Below are 15284 nucleotides of genomic sequence, written 5' to 3'. Positions count from 1 at the left end.
ATCTGCTTCTCATTTGTTCAGTTATCTGAGACTACATTTATTCCAAAGCTGCCACTGAAGTGGATGCAACCTTGATAAGGCTCCGAGTTTGGGGGTTCACCATCAACAGCTTATATTGATAAAGTCCATTTGGAAAAGAGCCTTTCCAGTCCCAAGTACCCACTGTTTATAAGGGATGTTCTCCCTATCCAGTGGATCTCTATCTCTTCACCCCCCTCAGCAGTAGCCTCTGGCTGCCTGTGACTTAAACCAGCCTTTTATTCCCCATGCCTCCCTTTCCATAAGTGATCACAATCACATGGGCTGAGCAGGATTTTGCCATTAGTGGGGGGTTTTCCTGTAAGTGTTCCCTAGCAGGATGCATTTCCTCTTGCATAAGCAGGCTGAAAACCCTCCGAAGCCACAGAAATACATCTGTTGGCTTCTTGAGACAGATAAATCCTTTATAAACAGGAAAATGGGCAAACTCATGGTAACTCTTGTGACACATCATGATGGGAGATCAGAAAGGAACGGAATGAAAAGTATCACTGTGCAAGCGTGGCTGATGGCATCCTGCCTTTCTAAGGTCCTTTTAAACGCTGACACAAAGGCCAGTGGCTGAGCTGTGCAGTGGGAGACCAAGTGAAAAGGTTGGTAAGATTCAGCTGGAAGGCACTTGACATTCAGGGGGGGAGGATGATGAGTTCTGAAGGCTCTTTGCTGCGTCCCCAGCAGGACGTGTAAGATGCCGTGTGTCCCGGAGTGGGATCCAGGAGATCAGTGTGGTCGTAGATCTGTCAGCACTTCTATTGTAGTGGTCTTTGCAGGGTGTCTAGCGCTTCTGTTTGGATTTTGCTGAGGGCTGTAACTCTGGCAGTATCGAAACTCCTTTCAGCTCCCAGTTGGGAGGGTTTAAATCCTCCAAATTTGTACTTTACCCAAAAAAAGAGACAATATTTCCTGTCTAGCAAGTGTATGGAGACGGTTCCAGCTCCTTAGCAAAGATTCAGCAGCACAGACAATGATCTAATTAACTTCCTTGTTAAAGCTCCAAGTCCATTTCCTAAGAGTGAATGCCTGGCACAGCCCTATTAGCCAGGGATGCGCTTTCTTGCCCACTCAGATATTTCCATAGTCACTTCCCAGGGGTCGCTCAGCCAGCCAGGTTGTACTCTCTGTGTGTCATAGAGGCTGAATCAGTCTTTCCTTATGGTGAATCATCTCAGATGTTGGGGTCTCATCTGATCATCCTACCAGGGGCCAACCCGGGAGCTCCTGCCCACATTGAGCCTGCAAAGGGCCCTGCTATAGGAACCTGTGGCAACCAAATTGAGCTGTGGTTTGCTTGCAGATGATGGAGGAGGGGATGCTCTGCGGTACTGAGAAACAAATGAGATACTAAACGCTATTCACATGTTCACAAGAGGCTGGGGTAGGGAGATGATGACTTTTGGTGCTGGGGACTGAGCTAACCCTGCTTTGTTTTTCACCTGCTCACTGTCTGTGCTCAGAGATCTGCAGCCCCTGCTCTTTTCTAACTGCAGCCTGCACATCTCCCCCCTTCCTTCCCTCTGGAGAGCTGCCAGATCAAAATGGCTGTGATCCAACGCCAAGAATCACTCCCTTTGCTATGGAAATGAGGACTTGGAGGCTGCTCACCATGTGTTCATCAGAGAGTTCCTGCTGAGGATGATGAGCCGTAGGTGGGAAAAGGGCAGCGAAGGTGTGCTTGAACAAATCCGTTCGGAACAAATAAGGGTATTTTTGGGTACTTCTGACTCTTTGCATTTTTTAAAGTCATTTATAGAAAACAAACAAAAAATCCCTTTCCATCAAATGGTAAAACTGAGGGGAATAAAGTAGTAGAATTCACCATAGGATAAAGAGTGTTTCTCTTCTGTTAGTGGAAGGGGTGGCAGATCTCTTGGTATCTGGTATTTGAGACAGGCATATTTTTGGGGGTGATGTTCTGGTATTGATCAAATGAAGGAAAGATACCATTATCCAAACTATCCAAATAATCCTTTTTAACTAAAACATCCGCATTCCCTGCATTAAAGCAGCCAAATCGAAAAACCCATGGGTGCACGGTGCATTGACACTGGGCAATTTACTGTGTTTTAGCTCAGCGTGGCAAGTCTAAGCCTTCACTTTACCTTCCTAAACCATCAGATTCTAAGCTTGATGCACAGTGGGATAGGAACATTGCCATGAAAACCGACTGTGCACAAAGCAGGGCTTTTCCCCTTCCCCTGTTTGAGCTGCACACCCCGAGCGAGCAGGGTTTTGCTGCAAGGTGTTTTCCACAGGAGGAAAGGGCTGAGCTGGCCGCAAGCTTCCTGCAGTGTTGAGGCTCTGTGAGAACCATCCCTGTGTGCTCAGGGTGCCCTGGTGTCACCGCGAGCGCTGGTGGTGGAAGGGGTGATGCTGCTCTCGCTCGAAGCGGTGGATGCAGAGGCGCCGCGGCAGCACCCTTCCTGCACGCAGCACCCAAACAGCTCATAGCAGGGAGGAGCCCTCTTGGGATGAAAATGTCTGTCAGGTCTCTGAATGAGTCTGCACAATCCATTAACTGGGTGTGGAACTGCGTGGTTTTATGGTGTCTCTCAACTGGGCCCCGGGCAGCTTGATAGTAAAGTGTGTTTCTTGTCTCGCAGGGGGGTTTGAGTTGAGTTTCACCTTTTCTTTGTGAGTGACTCAGTGAGGAATCAGCAGGGCTTGGCTGGGATCATGCGTTCCTTTCCCTCCAGGAATATGGCCCTACCTTGTCTTCCATCCCTGCATCCGTCCCCGCTGGGATGCATCCCTGGGGAGCCCACCAGCCCCTGTTCTGGCAGCGCTCCACCTCCAGGCACGGTGCACCATCTGCTTCAGCAGCTTCTCCCATCCATTTTGGCTATCCTGATCTCTTCCTTTGCCTGGAAACAAGACAAAACCCCACATCACTTGTGAGCACTTGTATTTATAACCCCCAAAGTGCGTGTGCTTCACTGCCAGGTGCTTGACTATGTCCCATGTGTGGAATGGTTTGCTCCTGGTATTTCACCATCCCACTGGTACTGCCTGTCCCAACGCTCCATCCAGCTGGAGGGCTGAACAGGAACACTCCTGGGGAGCTGTGCATTACCGGCATAGGAAGAGATTGGTGTCTGGATTCCATGTTCCTGCCTGGAGCTGGGGCTGGGGAGCAGCTCCTGGTTTATGACTTCCTATTGCACTTTGGTGTCACTGGGTGTGCCCTGCATGAAGCAGGCCTTTTATTTGTGAAGTAGTTGGCAGAAAGCACGTTATGCAATTCTGTAAGCACAGAGGAAAAGCCTCCCATCATCTATAATGTGATAGCAGTCATTAATAATTTATACACAGCTTCTTTTGAATGTGGATGTCTTGAACCCCCCATAAATCACAAAATTTTGCATTTAAAGATGACACTTGTGGGGTTTTTTTTCTTAAAACCGTGTGAGTTTGTAATACAGGGGTGTTCATGGAACTTCTGTAGCTTTGAGTGAATTGGGAGATTTAAGAGGACACCAGCATAGAAATGGTACCATGAGAAACACTGCAGGGAGGACCCATCTATTCCCAGTGGCTGGAAATAAAGGCAGAGCCCTTCACGCTGTGTCACCACGTCATGGGTGGCTGAAGGCCATCGCTAGTGGTGTGGCTTTCACCCCATGCCTGGGGACAGCTGTCCCCATCTCAAAACCGACCCCATAGTGGTTGTATGTATTTAAGAAGCTGGTGTTTCCCCCAGCAGTTCACTCACTGCTTGGGCTGCGACCCTCTGTGCACTGGTGGCTATGATGGCTCTGGCAGATAGCAGATCCCCAAAGTGGAGATGGAGCCTTTGTGGGGGTGGCCAGTGCCCATTCCCAAATGCTTCAGCTGGATGTGGTCAGGGTGATCTGGTGGGAAACAAATACTGGGATTATTTCCCCCTATCTATGCAGACACCGGAGTGTTTGGCTCGATAGCTGTCTGTTGTGTTAATTGTAACGTTCTTCTCCCTTCAAACATATTATGTGACTGCTTGTTTCCCCGCTCTGATGAGTGTTTTTCCTCTCTTATGCAGCTCCTTGTCGCTGTTAGTTTATTTTGTTGAACAGGGATCATTCTGAAGTCTCTTTCTCAAGGCTTTTCATGCAAAGCCTTTGCAGTCAGCGACAGCCCCACAACCTTTTATCACTCGTGCTGCAGACAGGCTGTGTGTGCACAGGGAGCTGTGCTGGAGCTGTCGTGTTCCCAGTCTCTCACTTGAGAGCTTCAGGCTGATCGGTCTGGAGCGAGAAGCTCCATGAATCCAAGTTTTTCCCAGCCTCCGTGTGTGCTTGGGGACCGGCTGGGAGGAGAGATAGGAGGTGGCTCTGCTTATTTTTATGTTTTAAGTTCTCTTTTGCCTTCCCTAGAGAGTAGGGCAGAAATACTTTTCTCATATGTAAAAGCAAGACTCTATATGGAGGCTCTGCTTTCTCCTGCGAGCACTGATGGAGGGAGGAAACCTTGTATGATGGGAAAAGCCTGTCCCAGATGTGAGGGGTCCATAGGTCACATACATGGAGGGCAGGACTCTTGCTTTCTTCCAGGGTTGGTGTTCCCATGTGGTGTTGTGTCCATGTCTTCTTCCAGAGTTCAGGTGCTGGAGTTTTACCTGCAGGAAGGTTGTAATGAGGTGGGGTTGGGTCTCTTCTCCCAAGGAACAAGTGATGGGACAAGAGGAAACAGCCTCAAACTGCACCAGAGGAGGTTTAGATGGAGCTGAGGAACAATTCCTTCCCCAAAGGATGCTCAGGCATTGGAATAGGCTGCCCAGGGCAGGGCTGCAGTCACTGTCCCTGCAAGTGCTCAGAAACCCCATGTAGACAAGGCCCTTGACTGATTACATGGTTTAATGGTGGCCTTGATGATTTTAAAGGTCTTTTCCAACCTCGTTGATTCCATGATTTTCCACCCATCCCCTTCCCTCTATTCTAGCTTATTCCTTCATGAGGATGGTTTTTCTCAGGAGCAGGAGTGCTGCAGCCACACGAGGTTAATTTGAGTCATTAGCTTGTTTCCATTACTCCTTTCTGCCTAGGAAACCTAATTTTATGATTTTCTTAGTGAGATTTTGGAGTCAGAAGAAAGAACTGGGAGCTGGGGAGCATGTGGAACCACTTCACAGGAACACCGGATTTGGAGAGCTTGCATTTTTATTTACATGTTCTGGACCCTGTCTGACTTGAAAGTAAACAAGCTCCAATCCGAGACCAGATTTAGCCCCAAAAATATGTGGAGACTTGTGTAAAAACTCCTTTTAGGATTAGGAGCTTCCTTTGCTGCAATAAGGGAATCCGTTTACAATGGGAAAAGTGATGCTTCCCCAGCAAATTCTTTCTGTAAAATGACTTGGAAGTGCAGTTCAGTCGTGTTTTGGTACAAAACAACCTGAATATTTAAGAATAACTAAAGAAAAAGGCAAAACTGGCTGAGAACTTTGCAGGTCTAAAGCAAGGTCCTGGGATAGCAAGTGAAATAGTGGTTGTAGTGATAGGAAAAGGGGTAATGGGATGGATATAAGAAGTTCTTTACTGTGAGGGTGGTGAGATGCTGGAATAGGTTGCCCAAAGAAGTGGTAAATGCCCCATCCCTGGTGGTGTTCAAGGCCAGGTTGGACAGAGCCTTGGGTGACATGGTCTGGTGTGCGGTGTCCCTGCCCCTGGCAGCAGCTTGGACCCGTATGATCTTAAGCTCCTTTCCCACCCAACCCATTCTATGATTCTATGAAGCAGTGTTTCTGTGTGTTGCTGAAGCGGGGTGATGGTGCAGACCAGAGGGTCCTCTTGTCACCTCTTGGGCAAGCAGGAGGCCCCCTGCACACGTAACTGATCTCCTTTTGCCGTTCCTCTTCTCCGCAGACACGATGAGGCGAGTGGTACGACAGAGCAAATTCCGGCACGTGTTTGGCCAGGCGGTGAAAAACGACCAGTGTTACGACGACATCCGCGTGTCCCGTGTCACTTGGGACAGCTCCTTTTGTGCAGTAAACCCCCGATTTGTTGCAATAATAGTAGATGCTAGCGGCGGCGGAGCCTTCCTCGTGCTGCCTTTGCACAAGGTAAGTGCTATTCACTTGCTCAGCTTTGTTGTTTCGGTGCCTGTTTATGAATAACATCAAGGCTGTGAAGTCTCTGCTGTGTGGTGACAAATGTTGCTCCGTAGTGCTGGGTAAGGATCCGTTTAATGTCTGTAATCAGTCTGATGCTTCCTGTACATTAAACGCAGTAAATAAGCAGTTTGCTTGACTAATCTGAGCCAGTTCTTCGTGGCAGAAGTTTCTGTGTAGAATCACGCTCCTAAAGGAAGCCTCTTTATTTATGATAGCTGTGGCCAGGTATTTCCACTGTCAGGGGTTCAGCTTTTTGAGCTCTGTCACTTAGTTCAGGAATGTACCTGAGCCTAAATATGCCCTGCAGCCCTGTATTGGAACCAGCTTGTTCCTTTGCATCCGTCCAAGATGGGCATTTCCTCATGGCCCTGGCCTTGGAGCTGCTCTAGACTGCTGTCAGCCCCTTCAGTTATTCTTTGTCCATACAGTATAAGAATAATCTTAGTATAAAAATAATCTCAGTAAGAAAACAGCCAAATACCATGGGAGCTGTACTGCAGTTCTCCCAGATCACAAGGCTGTGTCCAGGCTTTATTACACTTCAGTTAGATCAAGTACCTGATACAGTGAGGAGAGGAGCTTCATCTGATCTTGAGCAGGGAAACACCCCTTATGCTTTCTACTGTGCAGAATGCTACGTCTCCAATAAATAACCTTCCAGTGAGCCCGTATGCGCACTCTGCTTCTTTCCCTTCTGCTTTGAATTTATTTGTAGAGCCCCAGGGATGTGCTTTATAAAACACACAGGGAAGTCAGGCTCCTGTCCATCAGCTGTGAGAACTGGGGAGGCTGAAAAGATGGGCACAAGGCAGCCTCTTACAGTTGTGTGTTATAAAAGTGTTACACAATGAGAAAGAGCAGTGTCTGAGATAAATTCCTATTGCCCCCAATACTGCATACAGAGCATCTTACGAGTGATGTTCTCATCTCCCTTCCTGATGCTTAACCAGGAAATTCTTGTGATGAAAGTCTTTTTCTGCCTCGTTTTCTTTGTGACTTAACTATACACTTAAGATGTCCTCAGTCTCTCATCAGCCCTGTCCTTTTTTCAGAGCTCCATCTGCAGATCTGCCCTGTTTATATATAGAAATAGTGACCAGAATTGAATATAGCATCCCACATGGCAAGCACGCTGCAGGAACAGAGGCAGCGCGTTCTCACTTGTGCTAAGAGAACCCATCCAAACCCCTTCAGCCTCCTTAAGTAGCTCCGTTTTGCTCATGAACATCCCCTTCCTTGCAAGTCCTCTGCTCTGGGCTCATCTTTGGGCCATACGTCCTGCTCTGGGCCAAGATGGGATAGATCTCCATTAGAAATCAATGCTTTACTCAACACCAGAAGCAGTTGCACTGCGATGGCAGAGGATGTGCACCCCTCTTTTTTCTCTTCCCAATGTTTTATTAGTCCCTAGCAGGAATTCCTGCTCATTTTGACATCTTTTTTCTCCTCACATTTCAAAATACCACCTTAGTTTGCTATGGTTTTCTGTTGATTTCATTATTCCTCCCCTGTATTTGCCGTTGTGCCCTCAGTGTTCCCGTCCCCGTACACCTATTTAATGCTCACATATGAGCAGGTTTCGTGCCAAGCTGGAGGAGCTCCCTCCCTAACCCCCATCCGGACACGTTCTTTTGCAGTGCTTCGCTCTAACCAGTTCCTGTGTTCCTCATTGACTTTTATAGCCTCGGCTGATGAAATCCTTTCGTTCCTTCACCACCCTAACAGTGAGTCCTGGTTCAGCAGAGATATTCATTGAATCCCCACAGCGAGATCCTTCCTGTTGGACTCAGCTGGCAGAGAAAGGGCCCGTTTTAAACCTCGGGTTTGGGATGATTTTAAAGCAGAAGCCATAAAACTGCACTTGCTGCAGTGCCCGGCCTTTGGGCCGCCAATGAGCCCTTCAAGAACCTAATTGTGCCGTGCCCGCTCCATTCCAGCCACCCCGAGACCTTTCAGAGGTGGCTGACCCTCTGCAGAGGGAGTTCTTACCCCCTTTAAACGGGTTTTTCCTTCCCAAGCCCCACCAGTGGTGTGCTTTTCGGGTGTTTTATTCGCGGCGGTGGCTTTTTGCTGCCTGGCAGCTCGGTCCCTGCGCCCGCCGGCTCATGGGCAGGGGCTCAGGGGGTGATTTTGGGGGTGTTTGGCTGGTTTTGGGTCTGTCTGGTTGATTTTGGGGCTAAATGTGTTGATTCCCGGTGTCTCTGGTTAACCGGACGCCGCCGCCATTCCCGCCTCCGCCTCTCCCTCCCCCCCTTCACACGCATGCGCCCGCTCCCTCCGCAGCGGCACTGCGGCGGCCGCGGCTTTTTTACCTTATATGGTCATGGCAGCGCTCGGGGCCGCCGTCCGCCGGCGCGCTGATTGGCGGGGGCGGAGGCGCGGCGCGGCAAGTGCGCGCCCGTTAACCCCTGCGTGCCCGCGCCGCCGCCGGGAGGGGAGGCCCCGCACTGCGGGGCGGCCGCCGCCGCAAGGGCCCCGCACAACCCCGGTGCGGAGCGGGAGCCGCAGCCGGGGCCTGTGCAGCTGGGCCGGGTTTGGTGGCGGTGGGGAGGCTGCGTGCGAGCTTCCAGGTGTCGTGCGTGCACGTGTGCAGGGGCTCTGCCGGGAGCACGGCTTTCCCAGGCTCCGGACAGGGCCACGGGCACCGTCCGGGCGGCTGAGAGTGGCGGTAGCCGCAGGTTGGTGGGGCTGCTGGAGGGAAACGTGCTGTAGTTTATATCAGTTAATGGTGTGTGGGTGATCGTAATCAGCAGCAGTTGTGCACACCAGGGGCAAGCAGCGGAGCCTTTGCTTATTCTGGAGCACAGGAAACCTGGAGAGGGGCTTTGGACAGGGGCGTGTAGGGACAGGCCAAGGGGAATGGTTTGAACCTGCCAGAGGGGAGACTGAGCTGAGCTCTTAGGCAGAAGCTCTTCCCTGTGAGGGTGCTGAGGCGCTGGCACAGGGTGCCCAGAGAAGCTGTGGCTGCCCCATCCCTGGCAGTGCTCAAGGCCAGGTTGGACACAGGGGCTTGGAGCAAGCTGCTCCAGTGGAAGGGGTCCCTGCCCGTGGCAGGGATTGGAGCTTGGATGGGCTTGGTTGCTCCAAGCCCCATCTAGCCTGGCCTTGAACACTGCCAGGGATGGGGCAGCCACAAAGCAGAGGTGTTGTGGGGGATATGCTCGCCCACCTTGATGTGTGATCCCTGCTCTGCAGCCCAAATGAGTCCTTTGTGGGTTTCTTGATGGGCTTGGGAAAGTGACTTGAAATACCTGGGTTTAGCCCATGATTCTGGGTCTGTATTACAGCAGAACTGGATGCAGGGTTTTGTCTCCTCAGAAAACCTCTGCAATTTGTATCTGCAAAGGAAAAACTGCTGCAAAAGGGTTTTGTTTCAGTTCCTGTATAAAGATGCCTTCAGCTGCAAGGATGTTATATAAAAGCCTTCAGAGGAGCTCATTCGGTCCCTTTGGATATACCTTTTATTAGCTCTTCCATTTGTGTGCCTGCCTTCTTCCTGCTGAGGCTGTGATCATATGGGTGCCCTGAAAGGCAATTAGCATGTGTGTGGGTGAGAGCACACCTCAGGAATGACCTTCTCGAAGGAATATGTTGTTCTGCAAGGGACATGCCTTAATGTTCAACCATGGCATATGTAACTTGTTAATCAGCTGTTCCACGTTCTCATCCCGCCAGGAAGGAGTGGGAAAACACCGGATTGTGCATAAAACAAACTGCGGAGGAACTGCTGTGATGGGCTCATTGAGTCCTTCCGGCAGTTTTAGGTGGAGTGTGGATGGAAGGAGATGAAGTAAAATAACTTACTGGCATCTTGGCTTTGGCTGCTGTGGAGCCCATCAGTTTCTTGCAGGTTTTCCCTACATCCACTCAGCATCAAGTGAATGTGCCCAATTCCCTTCCATGCCCTTTCTCTCTTTCCCCCTCCAGTGGTTCTGGTGTGCTTGGGAAGAGGGCAGGCAGCGTGGCTGATAAATCTCATTTCTCTAGGAAAGCAAGCAGCACAAACTGTCCCCTGGTTTACAGTCAGCCAAGGGTTTGTACAGTTTTAAGGCCTTGTCCTACAATGAAAATGGTTCTTGTGCTTGATAGTTCTGTCTGCAAGCAGGTTTGAGAGAGTGCTACATGGGGACAGGACTGCATGAGCCGCATCTGCCTTCCTGTCTGTGTGCAGAGGTTAAAACTGACCTCTTGGAAGCCCAGAGACAAAATGAGTTCAACAGAAGTGGCTTCTTTCCTGGGATCTGTCCAGACTTCCTTCTCTCTCCTCCATATATACGCATTTGTACTGGTCCCAGTTTGTTTCACCATGGCTGACGCTGGAGTCCTGGATCATCTGTTCCATCTTGTGGATGGGTGTGTCGGGGTGACATGAGGCTGGTTTTCCCTGTGGATCCTTTCTGGGCACTGCTGCTCAGCAGCTCTGCTTTCTCTGGATGGGTCCTTGTCTTCCACCACTCCCTGAGCTGCAGCCGGGTTTTACCACTTTATCCCGGAGCCCTAAACCTGAGGTCCCTGCTTGAATTTCCTTCAATTGGGAAGGTGGTGCTCCTGGTTCACTAATGGGAATTAACTTCTTTTGGAGTTATATTTTAGGGGTGGAACAAAGAGGAACTCTCTATCAGTTGTAATGTAATTCCTGGGCAACAGGTCTCTGTTTTGAATCTCTGCATCTTCTGCCCAGAGGGCTTCCTCAGCTAGAAGGTACCTGAGGCTGAAATGTAATTCTGAAGCACGTTTAGAGCTTCCCTCTAGAAACTGGGACAGACAGGAGCTGAACTGCTGGAGCCATGCTGTGTACCCAGCTCTGAGTGATGGGACTTAGCAGCTTGGGTGGGTTTGGAGGGTTGTGTTCTTTTTCCTGTTTTAAAGCCAGCATGTGAGTAGCTGATTGCCATGACTAACCCTGTGAAGGATTCTGTAGCAAACATACCCTTCTCCAGTATAAAGCATCCTGCAGTTGAAAACAGCTCCTGCCTCCTCAATTCTCCATTCAGCCGCAAGCCCCCAGCTGCTGCAGCTCCTCTCCCACCAGGGCACGATGAGCTTCACCATCTCTGCCTGTTCCACAGGGCTGTCCCCGTGCCTGGAACCCTCCACCCTGTGCTTTGTGATGCCCGATCTGCTGGAGCCACACAGTGCCATGGTTTTTATAGCTCCCTGCTCGGGTAGGGTTGGCTTTGTGCAGGATTCCTGGCACCGCGTTGTTCTTCGCCCCCCGCTTTGTGCATCCAGTTAGGCCTGAGCACTCCAGAACAAGGAGCTTTGTTTCCATCTGTAGCCTGTAATGTCACAGCCCTGCAGCTGTCAAGGTGCTAAAACCAGAGCATGAGCACTGCCGAGGAATTCTTGGAGGGCACAGTCTGATTTGGAAGAGGCGTGTAGTTATGAATGCCTCAGAGTCTCTCATTGCATGACATTACAGTAGGCCTTTGGGAGCAACACTTTTCCTAATCTTCCCAATTAGTTTTGGATGCTTTGATGGGTTTGCTGGTGACTAATGTCTGTTTGCCGTGGTCAGGAGAGAATCACTGCATCCCAACTGCTCCTGCGTGAGCAGCTGCTACAGCCAGAGGTGGAGGGAGGCTCAGTGGCCAGAGCACGTTAAACTCCACTCAGCTGGACTTGGTGACATAGGAGTTTGTTGTAAAGACACAGTTTAGCTAAGTTAAAGGGGTATTTTCTCCAACAGAGACAAGGCAGCAGCCACTTGGTGTTTCAAACTTGCAGTTGTGCCCTGATTTCCTTCCTCAAACTTCTGCACTGTCGGAGGGGGGGGGTGTGAGGGAATTGCTTTTGCTTGTGCAACTCGATGCCACTTCCCTATTTTAAATGGAGATCTTCATGAGCACAGCCAGGGGTTGGGGAAGCAGCTGTGCTCTGGGATATTTTTGCTATAATCCATGAGCTGTTTCCTGCAACCAGTTGCCTTTTTGTGGCAGAGAAGCCATCCGAAGACAGATTAAAACCACCACTTTTAGGAGCAGTTTCCCAGTGCCCTTTTGTATTTAATAACGGGTTATTTCCTTCTCATCTGTAATTTTCTTCTGATCTGGGATGCAGGAAGGTGCTAAATGGATTCACTTGGCTTGTTATCTACTGGAGGACCTCAGTATTGTGTGCTTCTAGACACAGCATACTCCTGCTAATCCTCATAGTCACCTTTTTGGCTACCTTCTTACAGCATCCAGCTCTGAGCTTCAGGAGCTGTTCTGTGATGTGTTGCCCAACCGCAGTCGCAATGGATTAGGAACAGGATTTAATTTCTTCGAGTCGGACCGAGTTAATTTGAAGCTGTGTATCAGCACTTGAGATTTATTGTAAATCCTGAACTCATTAAAAGATTACATTGTAAAAATAAATAAATAAAGCCCCAAACCTGGGACTATTAAGGTAGGATGAAAACAAACCTCTTTGGCAGCCGCACTGCGGATCTGGTGGTGTTCTTGTGGCAAAGGTGTCTCTTTTGAATGGAATTGCGTTTAAAAACGTGGCATTTGGTAACTTTATGGGCTGCCATGTTTTTATAATATCCAGTTAAAGGCTTCCTGGTCTTTCCCTTTTGGCAAAGCCCCCCAGATACCGTTTTTAAAGCTCCTCTGTGAACAGCTTAATCCCACACAGTGCCAGGAATAGGGATCCCTGCTCCGGAGAGGGGAGCACTGCTGGGAGGATGAAGCCTGCGTGGATGGTATGTGCAGAGCTCACTTAGGGAGGTGGTGATTTAACACATGTGAGTGAAAACCTGCTCCTTTCTCACCCGCTGGGTGGCTGGGGGGAAGGTGTGTGCGGGGCCAGGCCCAGGGGGTTGATGCTGTGGGTTGTTGTGCTTTGCCAGCCATGAGCCCCGTGCAAGGGTCATGCTTTCCAATGCAAGTGGTTTTGGGTTTGGTTTGTTGAAGTGGAGCAGCTGAAGCACGTTCGCAAGTGTTGCTGAGGAGAGCTCTTGCTCTTTGTTATGTCTTCAGGAAAGCACAGTGGTTTCCTCTCCCCTGTGGAAACAGTTTTGTCTCTGACCACAAGTCAGTAGTTCTCTGAAAGCGGTTAGACTCCTGCCAAGCTGCAGCTTCCAGCAGCACAGCAGCGTTCTGGCCCTTCTGTCATTTACATCCCTCATTTATTCTCATCTTAGCGTTCCAGCACTGTTACTTGTGCACCCTGGAGAGCAGCCGAGTTGGTGCTTTGGTGCCGTAGTGCCATGCCCAAGTGTAGGGCTTGATCCAGTACCTAAAGGGGGGCCTACAAGAAACCTGGAGAGGGGCTTTGGACAAGGGCTTATAGGGACAGGCCAAGGGGAATGGCTTTAACCTGCCAGAGGGGAGACTGAGCTGAGCTCTTAGGCAGAAGCTCTTCCCTGTGAGGGTGCTGAGGCGCTGGCACAGGGTGCCCAGAGAAGCTGTGGCTGCCCCATCCCTGGCAGTGTTCAAGGCCAGGTTGGACACAGGGGCTTGGAGCAAGCTGCTCCAGTGGAAGGGGTCCCTGTCCATGGCAGGGGTTGGAGCTGGAGGAGCTTTAAGGCCCCTTCCAACCGAAACCAGGCTGGGATTCTGTGATTCTGTGCTGCACACATCCCCTTGTGCTGTCTTCCTCAGCCAGACCCTGAAGAGCTGCTGTGTTTGCAGGCAACGTGACCTTCTGCTTTCAAGCATCAAGAGCTCCCTGTTGCCATGGGCTCACACGGAGCCTGCATCCTCCTTTCCCTCGCTGCCCTGGGAGCAGTTCAGTGAGCTAATGGAAGTACAAGATAGCTGCTGGAAAACTGAGCTGTGGGTGATCAAAAGCAGGCGGTGGGTTGCCTGGTCCCTGCGGTCAGCTGCCTGTCACAGCCAGTTGGCTGCTGCTGCTGCTGCTCGTGCTGCTCAGGTTCATCCTGATCAAAACTGAAAGGTGAAGTTTGGGCTTTAATTTGTTCAAATTGATGGGGTTTTTTCCTTTCCTCCCTGCAGTAATGAATTCCTGTAAAAGCTCTAAACTAAACTGACAAGCACTCGTGCTGCCTGTAAATAATTACCATAGGCTCTTCATAGAGGATTGCTGAGCCCTGCCGGAGACCAGGAGTAGGCAGTCACTGGCATCTTGTAGTATTAGTTGTGTTTTTACTCTTGGTTTAGGTCTGTATTTGTGTTTGGTCTGTAATGTGATTGCTGTGAATGTGATTTGCCTGTAATGTGATTGCTGAAATGCATCCATTAGCATATGCTCTGCATGGTTCTCTCTTCATTCGATCCATGAAGATGGAAGGACTGTACATGGCAGTTGGGTGTATTAATTTTTCAAATCCCATTTCACGTTATGACATCCAAGAGGGATTACACAGGCTTTAATTTTGGCATGTCTGGTTCATGGCTTTTCATCTGCACCACTCTCACTTCAGATGATTCCAAAAGCATTAAATCACTGAGGCAATCTTGTCTTGAAACCTAAATTGGGCCATTTAGGAAATGGTAGTTGTTTGGTCGCTGTGACTTTGGCTCTGTATTTTGTTTTGTTGCTGCTAGAGGTCTTCAGGTCAGTGGTCTTCAACAGCCAGTAGCCAGCATTATTCTGGTCCTTTGTACATAAGACAATGTTGAATAGGAACAGCCTTCCTCATGGAGATGGGGAGGAGGCATATATTAAGAGATGTCACCTCCAAGGTTGGGGAATGTTGACAAGGGATGGCACAAATGAAATGCCAACCATTTCTTCTGCATGTTTACGCATGAAAGAAGATGACCCCAGCCCAGACCTCTCCCTCCTGTCTCTCTTCTCCCATCTCTCATGAAAAGGCCATCACAGCATTCCCTGGAAACAGAATCCCCTGGAATAGGACCCAGGTTCTGGAACTGCTTCTCATGTGCATACAACTTGACCACGAGAAATGGCAATGATTACCTGGAGCAATTGTTATTCCCAGAGGAAGCTGGGGTATTAGGTGCATCAGCAGTTTGGGGGGGGACACATGCTTGAGGATATCAAGGGGTTCCATTGGTAAAACATAAGACTCAGTTGGAAGAGTTGGTGTCTGCAACAGCAGTGTTGGCATCACTAGACCTGTCTCAGCTCAGATGGGAACACCTCACTGGCTTGTGCTCTTGCAAAGCTCATGTGTGCAATGAGCTTGGTGCTGGCAGCATGCTGGTCACCTTGCTCCTCTGGCCATAGAGGGGCAGGTAGGGAT

The 15284-nt window shown here is 49.9% G+C and overlaps 1 protein-coding gene across 1 annotated transcript in view; it reads left to right on the top strand.

Annotated features, from left to right (window-relative positions):
• CORO1C (coronin 1C) overlaps positions 1-15284 on the top strand; it is a 40633-nt gene that overhangs the window by 10848 nt on the left and 14501 nt on the right. Inside the window, exon 2 of the mRNA XM_061374771.1 lies at positions 5877-6076. Within this exon, the coding sequence (XP_061230755.1) occupies positions 5882-6076 (195 nt within the window). The 5' untranslated portion in view covers positions 5877-5881. The remainder of the gene's footprint in view (positions 1-5876; positions 6077-15284) is intronic.

Source organism: Neopsephotus bourkii, unplaced genomic scaffold (genome assembly GCF_033783945.1).
Source record: "Neopsephotus bourkii isolate Nb327-2 ecotype Australia unplaced genomic scaffold, CSIRO-AGI_Nbou_v1 NB_1652, whole genome shotgun sequence".
NCBI classification, from domain to species: domain Eukaryota; kingdom Metazoa; phylum Chordata; class Aves; order Psittaciformes; family Psittacidae; genus Neopsephotus; species Neopsephotus bourkii.
Note: the sequence above shows the minus strand (reverse complement) of the source record. Positions and strands in the feature narration are given on the sequence as shown.